Source organism: Hyposmocoma kahamanoa, unplaced genomic scaffold (genome assembly GCF_003589595.1).
Source record: "Hyposmocoma kahamanoa isolate Upper Pololo Valley unplaced genomic scaffold, ASM358959v1 263, whole genome shotgun sequence".
Taxonomy (NCBI): domain Eukaryota; kingdom Metazoa; phylum Arthropoda; class Insecta; order Lepidoptera; family Cosmopterigidae; genus Hyposmocoma; species Hyposmocoma kahamanoa.
The window spans coordinates 3330655-3351793 of record NW_020653766.1 but is presented as its reverse complement, the minus strand read 5'-3'; the positions used below and the strand labels follow the sequence as shown (position 1 = coordinate 3351793).

At 37.5% G+C, this 21139-nt stretch overlaps 1 protein-coding gene across 1 annotated transcript in view; it reads left to right on the top strand.

The window, feature by feature from the left end:
• Positions 1–15816, top strand: part of LOC113228956 (neurofilament heavy polypeptide-like) — a 64320-nt gene extending 48504 nt beyond the window's left edge. Inside the window, exons 4-13 of the mRNA XM_026462399.1 lie at positions 23–94; positions 750–875; positions 1369–1463; positions 2510–2650; positions 6128–6244; positions 8667–8894; positions 10038–10213; positions 12796–12977; positions 13821–14105; positions 15790–15816. Coding sequence (XP_026318184.1) covers positions 23–94; positions 750–875; positions 1369–1463; positions 2510–2650; positions 6128–6244; positions 8667–8894; positions 10038–10213; positions 12796–12977; positions 13821–14105; positions 15790–15816 — 1449 coding nt within the window. The remainder of the gene's footprint in view (positions 1–22; positions 95–749; positions 876–1368; positions 1464–2509; positions 2651–6127; positions 6245–8666; positions 8895–10037; positions 10214–12795; positions 12978–13820; positions 14106–15789) is intronic.
• Positions 15817–21139: the final 5323 nt, after the last annotated feature.

Below are 21139 nucleotides of genomic sequence, written 5' to 3'. Positions count from 1 at the left end.
ACAATAATAAAACATGTTTTAGGTCCTGAGGTTGCTGCTAGCTGCACCTCATGCGACGGTGCGGGCGACGCCGCTCGATCAAACCACTATTCAGGTAAGATTCTCCTGTTTGGATCTGGCGGCTACAAGTTTTTTTAATAATAATAACGCACACACTCAACATGGTACTAGGGAAACCATGTGTCGCGGGTGCCATAGACACACACATAGACAACCACAAATTACACCCAAACTCACGAGAGAAATACAATATAGGCTATACAAATATTTCTCGCAGCCCGGGATTCGAACCTGAGACCTGTCCGTGGCAGTCCGGTAACGTTGCATTGACTCTAAACCAATTGTGTACACTACCACGTTTTTATGCGAATAGATAAGGTAGAATTCTTTATCGGGTTATGCTTTCAACGAACGATACAATCTGGACAAACTTTAAGGTCAGAATGGTTAGTCATTATCCAGACAAACATGTGCTTTCCTTGTCTACATCTTCACCTTTCAACTGGTGGATAATTACGAACTGTTTGTGATAAATTAAGTCAAGACATATGAATAACACACAGGAAAATTTCGTTAACTCGGTGGGCCTTAAACCCACGTCCATGCTGCACTGTAGCATTGCTCTTACCAACTGAGCCACGAGTCCAGTTCCGAGCCGTCGAAATTCTGTGTGTTCGAACTTTGTATTCATAATCATAACAAAACTAGACGAGTTATTTTTTCACAAAATATGTCAATAATGAATATAGACGGGCGGGCGACGGCGCGTGGGCTGCGGCAGACGGGCGTCTGCGCCGCCGCGGCCGCGACCTCGACGAAGATGTTCGCTTTTCAGGAGAATATCCACCAAACGAGCTTCGCAGGAGATGCATCAGGTAAGCTCCTGGATAATGCAACAAAATTTTGCAATTTTGATTGTCTCTCAATTTACCTGCGAATTTTTTGTTTTGAATTCATTATTTGATTCCGCATTACCCTTTCCATCATCGGAACTCCCAAGTCCACTAGATGTGGGCTGGGGTTCGACTCTTATGTTGTGGATATTCCCAGGAGTCGTACGAAGCGTATCGCTTCCACATTTCTATGGCCAGTTGCTATGGAGTGAAATTCCCAATGAAATGCCTGTGGACTTGTTCCTCGAACGCTATAACTTGGATTTTTTCAAGGCGAGAGTGAATAGCCATTATTTAGGTGTGCATGCTACATCGCCGACCTCATCGTCACTTTCCATCAGGTGAGATGGAGGTCAAATGCGCACTTACTGTTTCATATCGATCTTTTCTTTCTCTTCCATTTTCTGTCTCTCTTTCCCGTTGTTTTTTACTTTTTACCTTTACAGATTGCACTAAAATCTTGATTTCGTAACAGATGGTGTCGGGCGGAAGCGGGGACTGCCCATCGTCACCTGCCTCCTCATCCCCCGCAACTGATAGTCCTTTACACACAACTACGCATTATCAGAGGTTACATACCATGCATTCTGTTTTATTATTTAAGGCGAAATGGTATCGTGCTTGCGTAGGCTTTGAAGCGTGTGAGATAGACGCGGAAAAATTCTTGCACGATACTACACTTATGCCTTTTTGAAATAAAATGTGCTCTCTTACTGTGATGTAAACTCTTAGTTTCTTGTGGTATTCATTACGGAGTACAGGAGAAAGATTTTTATTGAGATAGATAAATAAAATCTTTATTCACCACCATGACAAATACATACACAGACGTTAACTTAGATGTAACACAGTTATACAGGGTGGAAATTTGTAAAGCCGCCTGGAGGGAAAGTACTCTAAGTACGGAAGATAGAAATTTTTACTTAAAGGAAACATTCCTTTATTTTTTAAAAGAAATAAAATTGCTTTCATAGGTTTTTCAAAATTTCTAGCAAGACGCGGGAATCGAATCCGCTTTAATCTGAAAAAAATGCACTTTTATTGCATCGATCAATAGGGTTAATTATAAGAATAAAATCTCTCTCACAAAATTGGTTAATTAAATGAAAAAAAAAACCATGAAATTTTAACGTATTTTAATAAAATGAAAAAAAATGGTAATCTAACTAATTAGTTGCTCGAAATAAGCTCCATTTTCTTGGATACACAAATTTAATCTTTTAACGAATTCATTTTGAGTAACTTTTAATAACGTGTTGTGATGAATTGTATTACAAATCGTATTCTGAACCTCAGCCTTCAACTCGTTTACACTCGCATAGGATTTAAGGTAAATAAATAAAAAAATAAAAAATAAAAATCAAGTAAGATTCTCTTTCAACGTTTGGTGCGGAATTTGTAAAGGACGAAAAAAAATCACAGACAATTTTCATTCCTATCACGTAGTCCGTTGCCGTAGGAACTTTTGTCCATTCAAGTCTAATTCATTATTAGCATCTTAAATGCTGCACTTATTTCGTATTAGGAGAGGCATTTGATTCATGTATAAGTATACATATTAATTATAGTGAATTCTAAATTATTTTAAAGAAATAAACGATGTTTGGTGTCTATAGGCCATCTTCTCTTCACGGCCTGAAACATAAGCTGGTTTCCGGCGCTGAAGTCCGTCGTGCGTCGCTGCAGCACATGCCGCTGTCGCCGCTGGCGCGCACACCCTCGCCGCAGCCGCAGCCGCAGCCCGCATCGCCAACCAGGTGAGCAATTACCTTTAAATCTAAAAAAATATGTAATTACAACTCTGCTACATTCGAAACAATTGTATATGTAGATATAATGGGATTTTTGGTTTGAATGATATTGGTGATAGTAAAAAATTATCATATGTAAAATAATAAAGCATTCAGAAATTTCATAAACCATTGGCATTATCAAACCTTTATCATTCGCATACGGGATCTATGTTACATGTGTATGTCTGGGTCTATAATTTAATAATGCATTTAACTGGTTGTGTCGACATACGAGTAAAGGTGCCTTCAGATGAAATTTTGCCCTTAGGCCATAATTTAATATAATAACGAGAATGTGAGCGCATTCATTCTCTATGACTCAACAAAAAAATCATAGCGGGTCATTGACTTACAAATAAATGGACGACGGGTCTAATACAAAAACCACGAAAAAAATGTCCCAAGTCAACCTATTCGAAATTTAAATTGTAATGTCATCGCAGTATCGCGCTGTCAGTCGAACAAATGAAGACTAAAGCGGAGTTTGGCGCTCTGTATACGATTTTAGCGCCTTACAAGTGCGGACACTTTTTAGCGCGGACCCGACGTCCATATAATTGTAAGTCAATGTAGCGGGTAATTAAGTGCACATCTACATCGCATATAAGTTGAAGCAATGTATTGTCGAACTGCAATATTTTTTTAACTACTACTTTTGCTCCTACTGTGTGCTCACACCGATAAGACCAAAAGGATAAATATATCCTTGTGCTCCTACTAATGTACTGACACCTATATTTATATAATTGATATTGTAGTACTCGTATATATGTTATTGATGCTTTGAGGCTCTATTTCTATTGCGGCGGAAGGGAATGGTCATCTTCCGCGGAATTCTCTGCTGCATGCTCGAGAATGCTCGCGCCTTCCGCGGACGATTTTGGCTCGTTCCTAGTTTGCACGTTACACAATTAACGCTCACAATCAACGCTCACAATCAACATAGCACCGCACTAGGGAAACCCTGTGTCGCGGGTGCCATGGACACACACATAGACAACCACAAATTACACCCAAACTCACGAGAGAAATAAATGTAGGCCATACAAATATTTCTCCCGGCCCGGGAATCGAACCTGGGACCTCTGCGTGGCTGTCCGGCATGGTAACCGTTCGGCCACAGAGGCAGTTTAATACAATTGACAATTGACCATAACGTTCATTATGCTATGTACAATATCGTTAAAAAAATTCGCTTCCACTCCGTTCCGCCGTAATATAAATTGAGTAAGCTCATCGGCCTCTTCAGAGAGAACTACTATTGCATTTCCATATATTTAGTAGCAGTAAAAGAGTTCTTAAAGTGAACATTACTGCGTTCCGATTTTGAAGGGTAAGGGTGCTGGTGAAATTACAGGCACATGGGACTTGTCAAGTTGAAGTCTCTGGGTGACCTCAAATCTTTGTGATTGAAAGCATCTGAGTGGCACTTCTACTGATATGGACTGGCGTGTCACTTATCACCAGGTGCACGACTTGTTCGTCCCATCACTTGATGTCATAAAAAAATACTCATTTGCGTATGCACGACAAAATAACAGAGAAGATTAGATATTGGTAACTGTTCACAAAGTTTAACCTATGTTTTAGTCTTTGCTGTCCATTGTTGTCTATGTATTTTTTATTGAGAGGTATATATACTCAATGCTAACTGTGGGTCATTCTATAACATAGTAATAACATAATGGCGTGTAGTACGCAGACAAACAGGGGTAAATCTTCACTGGTATATAGTACTGAAATTACAAGTATGAAAATATTGATCACACTTACCCTTCAAAGCCGGACCGCAGTAATGCTCACATTACTGCTTGGGGACGGAAATCGGTACGGTGTCAGGACTTCCCTGGACGAACTCTTTCACAAAGAGTTTTACTGCTTCTTTCGATTAACCGGATACTCTCCATAAGGATTTTTTTTTATTAGGATATACCATATTTTCATACTCACTAGAAATAATTATACGGTGGAGTGAGGTACATTGTAGGATAAGTACCATCGAAAGTTTCCTTGCAGACGTATGTTTTACGCTGGCTAACTAGTTGTACGCCGAGTGAAATTTTTAACCTGAAAACATCGTTTAAATACTGTTACAGTTGTCAGTTTTGTTGATTATTGAGAAGCGAAACGTTTGCATTGAAAGAGGGTAATGTGGTTTATTAACTTAATAAGTAATGTTGCAAATAGTCCTTTTTAGGGCACATTTACCCTATCTGTTTGTTAGTCACTGCCTTTTTAATCGGTCGTTTCGACCCTAACTTTTTGACTACAGTAGCAAAAAATCCAAAAATTACATCGGAAATATGCATCATAATAATTATGAATATTATAATGGCCCAGTGATAAAGATAGTTTGTAAATTTTTCTGGATAGGCGTTATTTTTTAAAATTTTCTGGGTAAGCAACGCTCTTATGGAGAGTATCCGACATACTTTAGATAGGAGGATATATATTATCTTTTTATTAGGATATAGTGAAAGGCAGTATTACAATGTAAAAAAAAATCTATATAAAAAAAGTATCTCGTGTTTCTGAATACCACGCTACTTTAAGAGCGATGCTATCGCTTATCGTCTACCTTTACACACACGCGCGATTTTACGCAGCAATGCAAGCGCGCGACTGCATCTATGCAATCGCGCGTTTGTATCAATGCAATCGCAGTGTGTAACCACTCTAAATCACGGCATATGTATACACTGACAAATATGCGTTCACTTTAAATGTAAATGTCTCTAAGGTAAAGGTACCTTATGGCGGCCTAAGGGCGAATGCTTCAGGGGCTCAACGCTTGACATTTCGTATTTCATTTATAACGTGATCATTATTTTTTCCCCCTAAGAGCGGGACGCCTGTATATTTATAATTGTTTTAAACATAAAGCTAATGTTTATGATAGTTATAAAATCTTTAATGATTATAAAAAAATAAAAATTATATAGTCTCAGTACAGAGTACTAAAAAACCGACCTCAAAAGTTACTCATCGCCTAATTTGCCACCCTTAGGCGTGGAATATTTTCTTGAAATTTATTTAAATGGGACCACTCCTGAGGTACCCTTTTTCCAACAAAAAAAAAATCATTAAAATCTGTCCACAAATCGCGTAACATATATAAAATACATACAATCGAATTGAGAACCTCCTCTCTGTTTTTGAAGCCGGTTAAAAAGAACAAGTTCAATGATCAAACATTTTTTTTAAATAATTAATCACGTGTAGTCTGATAGGCTTAACAAATATTATCACGTTTGCCCTGTTTTGTCAAAGCGGGACACTTTAAGTATTGTGGGGACAGCGGGACACGAAGCTTAAAAGCGGGACTGTCCCGTTCAAAGTGGGACGTATGGTCACGTTAATCATATACCGCCTCAAAAGCGACCGTAAGGCACCTTTACTCGCGAAGTGACCCCATTGTCCATCACCCGTGACTAACAACAGCCGGTGCGAGGCTCGGAGCCCGTCGCCCTTGGCTGCGCGGGAGTGCGGCGGGCGGCGCGCGTGGGCCCGGCGGGACCCCGCCTCGCCGCTGCTCAGGAGAGCGTTGTCGCCGGACAGGTACCGTGTTCACTCATTCGGTGTTGCAACGCTACCATCGCTTTAATAGCCGAAACTGCGTTAATTTAGGATATTTGCTTTTCTAAATGGGCTTTATGGTCTTGATGTTATGTACCTGCATCATATTTACATTTCCCGGTTTGAAAATATACTAGAGAAGAAACGGATATCCGGTATCCAGCCGGATAGTAAAATTAGGCCGGATACCGGATAGTAGAACAATATCCGGCCGGGTACCGAATATCGAATACTGAAAAAAATTCACAATCAGTACGCCAAATTATATTGATTTATTAATTAAAGAGGATAGTAATAGGATAAATGGGAACGATCGTTGACAATCTGTTCATTACTTGTAACTGTAATAAATTAGAAGTTAACATAATCTGTAAATTTAATAAAGGCAAATTATGGTGGATGAAGATAAGTTTTTCTGTGTTAAGTAGTAAAAGTCGGTTCCGTTTATTTTCATTCAGTGACAGCTTCAGAGGACAGCTTTTTGCTATAAGTATAAACTTTGTTACATTTAGGTACTGATTAATATTATCAGACCACCTAATTAAATAATCGCAATCACGATTGTTTCGAACTGTTTCAAATAATAATCGATCTTCTGTATTCTCATAAACAATGTGTACTAAGAATAATGAAAGGTGTAAGTAGATTTAGAAATTCTTTTTTCAGCAAAACTGGTACCAATTTTCAGATTAGTTAGATCATAAACAATAAATTAATGACATGAAATTGAAACAAAAGACTAACGGCTGTAACACGTGCTAAGCTTATATTATAAATCATACTTTTAGAATAACTGTATTTGCATTCGGCACAAAAAGAAACCGCACTGATATTAAAATATTGCTACATTGGCAATTTGTTTTCACTGTTGATATTCGTCTGTTGTGTATTTGTTTGTATTATATTATCGAATTTTATCCTATTAACAAAAACCCAGTGACCACAACAAATCAAGTCGTCAATGTGAAAGTGCAATCATTCACTAATCAATCAATCACGCCGATGCGCGCTGTAAACCGGTCGCGAAATGTTTGCGACAGTGGGTCAAATATCCGGCGGCCGGAGAGCCGGATATCCGGCTATCCGGCCTTGTTGCTCGTCGCATATCCGGTATCCGGATAATCACTATCCGTTTCATCTCTAAAATATACAAAAAAATGTTTAATCGTTTTCTGTGTTACCGAACAAATGACTGTTACAATTCTCCAATTATTATAACCACTTGAAATTCGTCGCGATATTACTGGCTTAAAAGTTTTCATTAAAAATAGCATCGGGCTCTATTGACTGTCCGGAATTACTATCACAAGTATCACTGAGAATTCGCTCTAAGTATCTTAGAAACAATTCACTTTTGGTTCTACCCCCGGCCGGCCCGTACTAATTACAGGCAGAACGTGAAGCAATAATTTCGACATTTTATGTAATACTTTTGAACTGGATCTTTTCAATACAAGGAAAAGGAAAAGTAAAGCCTCTACGAATGTCATATTAAATATATCGAACCGTATAATGTTAACATTTTGGACATTTCTAGTTTCATTTAAAAAAAGTTATTGATGTCGATTTACTCATTAGGTAACGTACTTTTGATATCAGTTTAAAGCTTTTTGATGTCTCTTATATTTATGGAATAATCGCCTGGGCACACTTCACAATTACACCCTTTATAAAAGCATAGTAGAGTAGGATTTTATGGACTCTTACACTGTATAACTGTTTGATAGATTATTTTTGAAACCAGAAATGCATGCGATGTGGTGATTAGAAGAGACTGGTTCGTTATTTCGTAATATGAAGGTCGAATAAAATGGTCAGCTTATAACGTAGGCAACTGCCTCAACAACTTGAGGCAACTGACGCTGGTTCGAGTCCAGTTGGATCGTAGGAATGTTTGTTGTGTCTTTTTATTACTTTTGATTTGCACTTAGCCAAGTTTATTTTGTCTTTTTCTATGTTTTATTTTTACGAAACATTTAACTGGCTTCAATCAAAACCCGGCCGGCTTTTTAATGTTTCGTTACACAAAGCGAAGTGGAGCCCATTTTGATATTTTTATTTTGTGTTTTATTATTTTGCCACATGTAAATCAATGTTACCAAATAAACTACTTTTTCTTTTTTTTCTTACCTACATAATTTGGTTGGTGACACGTAAGATTTTTTAAATCTACGTTATTCCTTTCCAAAAAATGTTACTTGTCGAATTTCTTCAGTTTATTGTTGAGTGTGCTATTTGAAGGATTCAGATTGATTTAATCAGATTGATTATTAATTTTTGTAGTGTTGCCTCATCTTACTGCATCTTATTTCGAAAGAGATGACAGTAGTTTAAATTAGACAGAAAATGGATACCCACAGCGTCGACATCATCAGCCTATTTGATAAATTGACATTTGAAACAGACTACACCCCCGGTCGGCGGAATCAAAGTGCTCAATCTCCCCCCTGTGCTGCGGCGGCGTGGGCGTGGCCGTGGCCGTGCCGTCGGCGCGCCGCGGTGTGGTGTGGCGCGCGCCTGCGCCCGCGCCGCCCACGCCGCCGCCTCAGGACAAGCCCGACGAGCCGCCGCTGCCGCGCATCGCCGAGGAGAAGGATTCGCCTACGCATCATTCCAGGTCACTACCTAACAGGTTAGTGAACTTTGCTTATCAATTTTCAACATGACATGACAGTTTCAGGATGGCAAAATAGTTCTAAACGGAAAATTGTAACCTTCAAAGATAATTTCAACTCTGTGTACTGCTTTTAATATTAATGCCCAAGTTTTTAAACACGATGCAACAGCAAGCGTCATTGACTAGTGTAGCCCATATCCCACTCTCAAATCCCACTTGCAACCATTAGTATTCTTCGATTGTTCTTGCCATGCCCATAGAAAAATTCAAGGATTATTTAGAGACGCCATCTATTGGCACGTTATCAAACTATTACATAGAGAACTGTCATTGAACCTGTATGCAGTGCTCAGTCATATGTATCCATCGAGTACATAACCAGAAATAGAGACGAAATAAGGGCCATCCATCCCTGGCGACTCATCAGGAAAATGGGACTTATATCATCACTTTTAAATATCAACTCTCGTTTGCACTGAAATCACAAATTAGAAAGCTAGAACCGCGCCAACAACTGACCTGTGTGTACGTCTCCGTATATTCCAAAAAATATTCTGTGTTTATTGTAATAAAGGTAATATTTCTAACATTGGGGGGCTGTTCCATTCGGGCTGTATGAAAGACAGCAAAACATCTGATTACGAAACAAGCGGAAGCACATTTCATCGGTAATTAAATACTAAATATGCAATTGTCCATTATAGCAAAATTAAACGGGTGGATTCAATTAAAACAATTGACGACACCCGTCAATTGTTTCGAATTTGGGCTGGTCAATCGATGCCCAGTTATCACAGTAATAATTTGGCAGAATAGTTTTCAAACAAATCAAATGAACATTTCGTCTCTATTTCTGGTTATATACTCGATGTACGTACAAGTTTAACTAATGTACTAATTATACATGCAGTTACAAAATATCCCCAAAATTGCTTCCGACCGCTGGCCGAACGGTTACCATGCTAGACTGCCACGCAGAGGTTCGATTCTCGGGCCGGGAGAAATATTTCTAAGGCTTACATTTATTTTTTTCGGGAGTTTGGATGTAATATGTGGTTGTCTATGTATGCCATGGTAACATCCATGGCACCCGTGATACAGGGTTTCCCTAGTGTAAGGCTATGAGTGTCTGCGTTAAAAAAAATCATTCTCCCACAGAACTCCGGCGAAACAGACGCCCCCCAACATCTTCACATCCTCGCCGAAACCGAGCATGGACAAGACGCATTTCGATACATCGACGTCATTCGCATCACTGTCTCTGTCGGATGAATCCTTCGTCGCTGACACTAGTGCTGATGCTTCCAATTTGGATACGTCGAGAGATATAATCGGTTAGTGCCACCACACAACAATGTTATATGAGTTTGTTATGATGAAGTATGTAGCTCCCAAAAAGTGTACTTGAGTGACCACACTTATTAACGCGGATTCGGCTTAAACCGGTCTAAAAAAGCTTTATCTCCGTGCAATAAGAGTCAAAAACGCGTTAAGTGTTTAGCTTCCGCTAGGATCACCAACGCGAATATCATAATTTCGTTTTCGCTCTTATTACATAAACACAAAAGATTTTTTTGACCGACTTAATTACTTATACATTAGTAATAGGTACATTGTGTATTAAGGGCGGCAAGTACGAAACTACCAACAAGCCCGAAGCCGAAGGCTGAGGGCTTTAATGACTCGAGACTTGTAATTTTTACCGCCCGCGCTACATACAATGTTTTTCATCACATTTGCGAGGAAACAAATACAATGTGTATTTCTTATATGAATAAATATGGTCCACAACAACAATTTTAGATATTGCAATTGGCGGATTTTTGTTTTTTTTGTCAGCACATGGCCAGTTGGCTATTCTTCCGTAGATAATAATGCAACTCAAACTAAAATGCTGTAAAAAGCAAAGAAGCATACGGCCATGATAGACTGTAAAAAAAATCTGCAAAATTTTTATACAGAAAATAATTTCAATCAATTGTAAGAAATTCTTAATAATAAGTATTTATGTAGTATGTTGCTAAATTGCATTTTTGTTTAGATAACATTTTAAGCGTGTTTTAATTTTCAATTTAAGTAACCTCCTTGCTTGAACTGAACCAGACCCATGTAAGCCGTGCTACAAATATAAAAAAAACTCTTACTGGCCATGGCTGTAATGGAAAGAAAAAAGGCTCGAGGGTTTTATTTGGGACAGTTAATATATAAAAACAAGGTGGCAATCATACTTTTTACGACAAAGTGTGTTGAAAAAGGTTTTCTGACCGGCTTATGCATTGCATTATTGAGATTTTTATTGTGAAATAACTTCACAAGTTTTTATTATGATTATTAACATAAAAATTGAATACATAGAACAGCTTTTTCAACTCGATGAGATTTGAACCCACGACCATACTGCACCGTAGTATTGCTCTTACCAACTGAGTTTCGGGTCAAGTTATCGAGTTGTCGAAATTCTCCCATGTGTTTTTGTTAAAGATCTTTGTACTGAACCTTTCAGCTTTCTGAACCACTGACATCTAGTGAGAGAGTTTAGAACTTTCTTCACCGCAGCCTATTACTAAAATTAATTGTGAACTTAGAGACATTAAAGGATTTGTTCCTTTAGTGGTACTGAAATAAATGGAAAATTTAACCAGGGTATTAGTAGGTTTTTTGTAAAGAGCTCTCAAAATCTAGAAAGTCTGAATTAAAAACAAATTATTTTTGAACTGCAATTTCCAGAAAATCGTTAGGGATTTTTAATACTATGTAAAGTAAAACGGAACGCAATCCCACGAAACGGAACGGATTTTTATGTAATTTTTTGGCTAATGGACCAGTGGCCAATGCCATAAAAAATATTGACACATTAGATGTCAAAGTCACTCTTGTTGCAATTAAATTAGCCAATTAGAATTATGATTTTGAATACTTTAGAGTTTAAGTGTTGCTGCTTTTTGGACTTTTTTTAGTATCGCAGTGTTGCTGGAATTAATATGGAATTAATAATTAACACATCTACCACACTTTTGTTTTAAATAAACAAATAAAAATACAGGCCACAATATTTTTTTTAGTATTTTGCTAATCTATTTGTTTCAAGCTTATATCTAGCAAAAAAATTGAGGCTGGTTAAATTTTTTTGGGAATAAATTATCAAGCTCTATACTAATTCGGTGCAAATCTTTTATCAGTTTATATTTTATGCTATTACAGTTGAAATAAGGTATAAATTTCAATGCTTTGAGATGCAGAAATAAATGCCCCGCCATGCTCCGTCGGTCTCAGTGATGATGTTAGTAATATATGCCTGTGAGCCTTGTTAGTGTGTTACAAACAACCTTGTATACATAATGCTATGGTAATTCATAGTTTCTTAAATGTATCCAATCCACACATATATTTGTAACGTTTAAACTTTAGGTGATTTTTCGGGTATTCCCAGTCGTCACCACTGGCTTTGTTCCCACTGGCGACAAATGGAAAAAATACCCATATGTTACCAGGTGGTGACAAACGGGATAAAAAAATCTCAGTTGTTGCCAGTGGTGATTTCCACTGGTGACAAATGAAAAAAAAAAAGATCTGTTGTTGTCACTGGTGACAAATGGAATTTAAAATATCCCAGTAGATGCCAGTGGTAACAAATGGAATAAAAAATTCCAATTAATGTCTTTTTATTGCCGCCATCGAAAGGGAATAAAATAATATTCGACTTTAATGATAAAAATACAGACTGAACAGGCAGACAGTATCTGAATGAATGGCAGACATTAAATGGTATCATTATTACAGTGATTTTTAATTATTATATGGTATTGGATACATCTGATGGTTAAGACTGATTTTTTTAAATAATATCAGTTTTTTTACACTTTGTCTTTGTTTGTGGTCTGTATATTAACACTTATTGCTATCGTTCTCCTGACAGATGACAGCAGATCTAGCACAGAAACAGCAAGCACGACAGAAGACAAGTCTCAGGCATCCCAGAAGAAACCTGCAGAGACCGAAGCCGTTCAGAACAAGGCGATAAAAAGATCCGACTCCAGTCTTAAAGACGAGGATAGTAAGAAGGAGAAAAAGAAAGATAAGCCCGAATTGAAGAAACAGGTATGTTAACAATGGTACCATCGTATGACATTGCCAAGTTCTTGGTTTAAGTAATTCGTGTATACACGTGCATACGATATTCAAGGATATTACTCTATTGCGTTCCTCGGAATTTATGTGCGAAATTTAAATAAACAAATAAATATTAGACAACTTATATAAATATCACACACGTTGCTCCGATCGCAAACTAAGTAACTAAAGCACTAGTGTCATGGAAATCGGAAAGAGCGACGAAACCACAAACACCCAGACCCGAGACAATATGGAAAAGCTTTTCTATATCGGCCCGGTCGGGGATCGAACCTTGGACCTCAGAGATGGCGACACCATGAAAGCCAGTGTGCAAGTGTGTGTGTTGTCATCGAATAAAAACATCGTGATGGAACTTGCACATCAAAGAAGGTTCACAACCCCCGGAAATATGTCAAGAATCCACATTGGGCTAGCGTGGCGGACTATGGCCTAAACCCTCGCCTGAGAGGAGATCTTTGTCCAGCAGTGGGACGTATAAATAGGTTGATGATGGGAAACTCATGGTAAGGGTTTAAGTTAGATTAGTATTCTCTACGTCGCTAGTCCTGGCGCAGTTTTTTATAATATCAACTGACGGGACGAACAAGTCGTGCACCTGATGGTAAGCTGACACGCCTGTCAATGACAGTTGCAGTGGCAACAGACAGCAGTCAGAGCTTTAAATCGCAAAGATATGAGGGGTACTGCCACTACGCCTGTCACCCTGAGACATAAGTTGACATGTTTGGATCATTATAACGTTTTTATTAAAAAAGAAACCGATTTCACACTTCACATATATTTAAATTGGCTTTTTACTGTGTACAGGAGTCGTTAAAAAAATTGGAACCGAAGCCACTCGAAGTGAAAGAAGAAAAACCGATACCAGAAATTACGAAACAAGAAGATAAAAAAGAGAAACTAATTGAGCGAACAGGCTCTGTTAAGAAGATCGAAACGAAGCAAGAAAAAGCCGAAGCAAAGAAGCAAGAGAAGTTAGACAAGCAGGAAAAAATGGAAGCGAAGAAGCAGGAGAAAATCGAAGCGAAGAAGACTGAAGCAGTTAAGAAAAATGAGAGTTTAAAAAAACAGGATTCAGTTGATAATATTAAGGTAAGAGTCGATACTTATTGTTTTTTATATTTTAGTGTTTTTTAGGACCACATATTTATTTCTGTATGTCTTAGATGTGTATTTTTTTACCGCACGTGCTGCATACATGTTTTTCATCACATTTGCGAGGAAACGAATAGAATTATTTAAGGCAGGAAAAGCTCCACAACACAACAACAAACAAACAATTACGGATAAATTTAAAATTTTTTTTAGAGACAGATTGCCAGCTGTTCTTCAATAGATATAATACAACTAGAACTAAAATTTTGTTAAGTCAAAAACGCATTCAGCATGGAGGTATTAGTTATAATAAATAATTTCATAATAATAAAAATACTGTAGAATTTGAATTTATAAAATTATGCAACTTATAAAAATTTTTTGCCCAATCTTGACTTGTAACAAAAGTATAGTGCAATTAAATTAAAAAGGGCGGTAATGTAACGAAAAAGCCCGTGGGCGTAATTCAGGACATTACGGCCGAATTTGCCTGCATGTCACGACACTGTTCACGAGCAAGTGTGATGAAAATAAAGAAGTACTTGCTGTACAAAAATGTGTTTGAAAGTAGGAAGTTCGATTTTCTTTTTTTGTAATACTATAGCTTAGGTCGTAGCTCAGGTAGCGTAGCGAGAGATACTTTTAAATATAAACTGGCATTATCTTCATAAATACATATTTATTACGTATTTTACATATTGGTTCATGGTAGCTCCTTCTAGAACTGCCAAGATGTTCTTCTTTTTTCTATCTTATTTTTTTAAATACATTCCAAACACAAACCTATATTCATTCAGCCAGTATTTCTACTCATAGAGTAGATTTATAAAGTACCTCTCGCAACGTAGCTCAGGTAGCGTTGCGAGAGATACTTTTGAATATAAAACTAGGATTATCTTCATAAATAGATATTTATTACGTATTTTACTTATTGACTCATGGAAGCTTCTTCTAGAATTGCGATGTAGTCTAGGCTTACTCTATGAGTAGAAATACTGGCTGAATGAATATAGGTCTGTGTTTGGAATGTATTTAAAAAAATAGGATAGAAAAAAGAAGAACATCTTGGCAGTTCTAGAAGAAGCTTCCACGAATCAATATGTAAAATACGTAATAAATATCTATTTATGAAGATAATCCCAGTTTATATTTAAAAGTATCTCTCGCTACGCTACCTGAGCTACGTCTCATGCTGTAATACCAAGTGGCGGGACGAACAAGTCGTGCACCTGGTGGTAAGCGACACGCCTGTCCATAGCAGTTGCAAAGCCACTCAGAGCTTTAAATCGCAAAGAACTTAGATCTCACTACCACTGCGCCCGTCACCCTGAGACATAAGTTGACAAGTCCCATGTGCCTGTAATTTCACCAGCACCCTTACCCTTCTAAACCAGAACGCAGTAATGCTCACATTACTGCTTAGTAGAAATAGACGAACTCTTTCACAAGGAGCTCGACTGTTACTAAAATTTGATTGAGGAGAAAAGTTTTGATGACATCAAAATGTGAACTAATCTCCGGTTTACTTTAAGATGGCGGCTTCAAGGCCCGCGAAAGTATCTTTCTGACTTTCATTCTTTATTTTAAAGATACCACTTGATCAAATGTAGCTTCGACTGCCCCTTCAAGGACCATCGTTGCGGTGTGGGCCGCACGAAACCGGTACCGTTTTGCGTTACAGGCATCCATGACCCATACTAACGCGTAAATGGCTTGTACAAATTTACTCCCGTCAAAACGCGTCCGGGTATCCCGGCCTTAACGCCTCTATTTAAAAATCCAAGCAAAGACTACACGGCACGCTCTTGTTATCTTTCTTTAGGTATTTGTAGTGTTGCCCAAATGCAAGACCGAAACGACAAACTAACCCAGTATTGGTCTTGCGTTAGAACACATGGTCTTGCGTCAGTACATTTGGTCTTGGTCTTGCTTATTAGATATGCAAAAATACGGATGTCGAATATCATAAACCGCAGATTATCATAATATTTGACCACGTCCGGTGTTTTAAAAAGTTCTTTCAAACGATTATTTTATACATTAATTAAAAAATATAATTGCATGAAGCGGAGAACACGACGGCGTCGAAATGTGTACGTAACGCTAAACATTTTTATGACGTATGTTCATACTCTTCCTATAAAGTTCAATATGAATTAACTTCCCAATGAAAGAGCAATTGGCCGCCCAATTTACTCGCTGTGATGTTCGACCGTGTAGTCGTGCCTTAACGCTTCGACTTTACCTAAGAAGGAATCCCCGATCTTGTTGCACGCTTGTATAATTGGACATAGTTATGCAAACTAGAACCAACCCACAAAATGTCACTTTCGAGATAATTAGATTTTTGTAAAAACAGTGTGAAGAAATAAATAGGTAAGTTATTTGAGACAAACAATGTGAGTTACGGATAGCATTGAGAATGATATAGGGAAACTATTATATTATATAGCAATAAATAGAAAACATTATGTATCTTTTTATTTAGTTAACGAGAACCATGTTCTAGTTTTCGTAATGATAACGCTAAAGAGCTACAGTACTACATATGATATGGATCCATTTAGTATATTTAAAAAAATACATTATAATATGAAGTTAAGCAGCATGGTTCTTTTTAGCCATTAAAAAGTTACTTATTTAGGGTTGGTACCCTGGAGGACTTTTATTTTCTCCGTTTTGGCTTGGTATATTGCCAGGATCTTTTGTGAACGGGTGAAGGACACGTCTGGTGTTCTACCTAAATACGTAACTCAATTTCATTCGAGGTGTGGGTTGGCTCTTGTTTGCATAACTATGTCCAATTTATCTTGTAAAAATTTTAAATTTGCGCTGTCAGTTCGATTTGAAACTTAAATGAAAAGTGTAGCGCGCGGTTTTGCACTATAGATAGTGTCTGTCTGTCTTTTTTGAAGACGGAGTAAAATGACAGTTCACTGCGCAAAAGTGTTGCCCGCTTGCAAGCAGCTAGTGATTGCAGTCGATAAAGATTCTATCGATTGTCGACGGAATATTAGTCACGCTTATGAAATAAATAGCTGAACTTGTTTCATTTGAATCATCCTCGACCCATTATTCATCCAATCACAGAGCACAAGTTCATTTGAATTGTCAATTTTTGTAAGTTCACATATTATACTGTATTTAGAACTATGTATATGAAAAATACAAAGAAGAGGCATATTTTAAAGATTTTCATTTTAATTCAATATTTATAATCAAATCCGACAATTCATGTTAAAATTTATATGAATAAAAATTGATCTTGATACTAGTAGACCAACTGTCAAAACAAAAATAAAAGGCAATAACGCAATTAGTTATCATTAGAACGTCGTAACATTCACAAGTCAGTCATTTTTGGCAAAATTGTAACTGCTTTCACAATCTATCGATAAAACTATCGACAACAACTACATAACTATTTAAAATTTCATCCGTCATCAAAAAAGACAGACTATAAGATTTTTACTAATGGCAGATGCTTAGTGCACAGTTATTCCTAAGGCTTTTTTGTTTCGTTTAAGGAAGGTAGATTTTTCAGTGTCATTATAACATTGAATATTGTTGTTGCAGTCCCCCGATTCCGTAGAAGCGGGCGAGAGCCGCAAGAGCAGCGTAGTCAGCAAGCTGTTGGGCGTTATGGGGCGAAAAGGCACGAGGGACCACGACGACGACCGACAAAGGAAGCAGGAGAAGCATACAAAGAAAAGAGTACGTTTCGTTACTCAAGTGCCTAGGAGTAAATTCCTTTACTCTGGTGCTTAGTGTACAGGGAATTTATTTATTTCTTACTTAACTCTATGCACTTGCAGTTTCTCAAAACGTACATAGGTTAGAAATACCAAATCAGTGCAGAATACTAAAGAAACCGACCTCAAAAGTTCGTGGAATTTCTAAGTTCTATTTGCTAAGTTTTATTGAAATCGGTTACCCGAAAGTGCGTGACACCGGATTTACCCCTAGTTTGCCACATTTAGAGGTGGAATATTTTCTTTAAATTTAAATGGGGCCAGTACCCTCTTTCCAACAAAAAAGAATCGTCAAAATGGGTTCACAGATCACCGGAGTTATCGTGTAATATATATACGAAAAAAATACAGTCGATTGAGGACCTCCTGTTTTGCTTTTGAAGTCGGTTAGAAAGAAAATTAGAAATAGAGAATACAAAATTACGAAAACACGTCACTCCTATACAAATCAATTTTAGATTATTATTCGATTAATACAAACAATACTTTGTTTCTACTGATCAAATAAATATATTATTATATCGTGGTGATCAGCAATCAGGGCAACGATAACGCCATACGAGCAGGGGCGTGTTGTGAATAAACCTAAACGTATAATCATCATCTACTAAACATAATATCTAAGGTCGTCAATCTTATGTACACGTCAATCAACTTAATGTTAAGAGCTCTCATGCCAAAAAAGTTTTGACGTTGGCTCCGCCCACATTTGTGAGACAAATATATGCCTGAAGTATGCGTGTCATGCGACAGGAGATGTTGTATTTTGCGCATTAAAAGTACCAAATTCGTTTTAGCGGAATAACTCTAAAACTAAAGGATTAAAAAAAACCCGTAGTGACAGTTGTCGATCATGCATAAATATAATTAATTATGTAATTTTTGTCCTAATAACCTGTAGCATTTCGAGGATTAATCGAAAAAATGTGAAAATTAGACGTCATTTCGTGATTTTTATCTATCGAGGAAACTATTGTTTTATGTTTCTGATTAGTGTCTATGCTTGAATATATCGTGTAGTTACTCATACAATATTTTATTTTTAACTTTAAAGTGGATATACCCCTCTAAAATCAAATCGAAGATTAGGATTTTTTCCTCTGCTCCCTCTTAATGAATTTAAGCTGCATATTGCAATTGAAATCTTTGTATCCGATTTTACAGAATCCACAACATCAGAAACAAGATATGGAAAAGAACGAAAGAGAAACAGATGATAGAAGGTCGCGGAAAGGGCGGGGGCGGGCCTCCAGCTCATCTTCCGGTGAGAAGTAAGACAGACACATATACAACTACACAAGTTAGAGTTAGACAGGGACATCAACGTTCAACGTGCATTGAAGTGAGACAAATATACAAGCGGCATCCTATATGCTGATGAGGATTTAGACCATCGCCTAGATGCAGAACTTTTAAAAATTTCTACAGACAACACCACCATTGACGTCACAAGTTTCTTGCTCCACCATTTTAAATCCAAAACTTGTGAGTTTTCAACTATATTTGTGCTAAAGAAACATAAAATGTTATACGATGAACTAAATATGTTCAAGTGTACTAAATGTTGTACTGTTGTAAGAAAGAAACAGGTTTATAGTCAAGAAAAGAGCTGTGCTAGTGAAATACAACAAAAATTGGTATGTCTTAGCCTCGCACATGAAACCTTTGAACAATATTTTTAAAACTAAAGATCAAAAAAGAAATACATTCACCTGATAACTAATTTAACTGCGCGAAAGGACACCATAAACAAACGGATTTGGTCTGGACGTATTATTATTATAATTAATTAAAATTAAGAACGCCGAATTTAATTCGAACTGACCAATCGCGTCACACAATCGATTAAAGTATTTGATTGGTCAAATGAATTTTCTATAGCTTTACGTGTGATTGAAGCATTGGTCAGTTTAAAATTGGAACTGCATTTTTAATTCGAAATTTGAACAATGTTCGTATCGATCATCGGACCAAAACGCGCCGAACCAAATCCTTGTCTGTGGTGTAAATTTACTTTGGTTCAATGCGCGTTGGCGAAATATAGAATTTATAATATCAAAAAAGCTCTCGAATAAGTTTCTTGGGTGTAATTAACTGGTTTGGAATTGGGGGAGTGTTCAATTAGATTTAAAAGAGTGACAGGTAAACAATCTTAGTGAGATGTGAATTAAGGTATATTTTGCCCGGTTCGCTTTGTGTTCTCTAATTAATAGTGGACGTGTTTTCAATTTTTTTGCATTAAACTAATCCGCCGATAAGCACAATTCTGTAAACGACCTATTAGCTTCTGAGATGTATATATTTATGAGAATTCAAAGAGGAAAATTCATATCATGCAATGATAATGAGGGCTACCACTAGAGGGCGCATTATACATCTGTCAAAGTTATCTAATATAACCAATCACAAACAAATATTATAACGTGATTATTTGCTTGTATACTATTAAGGTTTAGGTAAGTAATTAAATGTAAACAAACAGTAACGGGGTACTTATGAGGCAATTCCTGGTTACTTATTGTAAAATTATAATGAACTATTTGAAAATTATTCTAAATATATGATAATATTTTCACGTAATAGTCATTTCGAACTACCTATTTAAAATTCTTAAATCTAAACGGCATAGATTAAATATTTAAATAAACTTGCCACGACAACCAACCTAAAAACCCATGATAGCTAATAACATGTGATTTGACCGGTTAACCCGACGCCATTGTCACTACGTTTGCTTTCAAGTGACAGCCTCATATCTTTCTACATTAGTTTTGATTATAGTGACACTAGCTATCAACCTCTTGGTTATGCAGGAAGGGCACTATAACCTGTGCAAGGAAGCCCGCACAGGGACCATCTAAGTCAGGTCCTAACCCCAGATCGGTCCGTTTGCACGGACTTCATCTCCAACTTCAGTCAACTTCAAAAGGGTAGTGCTTTAGGTGAGCTCGGGTGCACGTACAGCACCCTCCCTATTTTCCAGATAGGTACCGGTGCTGTAGGCACGCTCACTTCCCGTCGCGCTTAACAGTTGCCACCGTTGAGCCGTCGACTCTAAGCCGACTACCAGACCTCCTCTTTGGTGGCGGAGCTTATAAGACACGCTCACTTCTCGACGCCGAAAAACGGAATCTCTCCAGATCCCGAATTCCTACGCGTCTGGAGTAACTGGAGGATGTCTAGCATATCCTCTATTATCTCTCCGGGCTATTGCCCGAGTTGCCGGTAGCAGTGTCCTGCGACAATGTCCGGACATACTCACGCGTCTCGCGCGTCTCC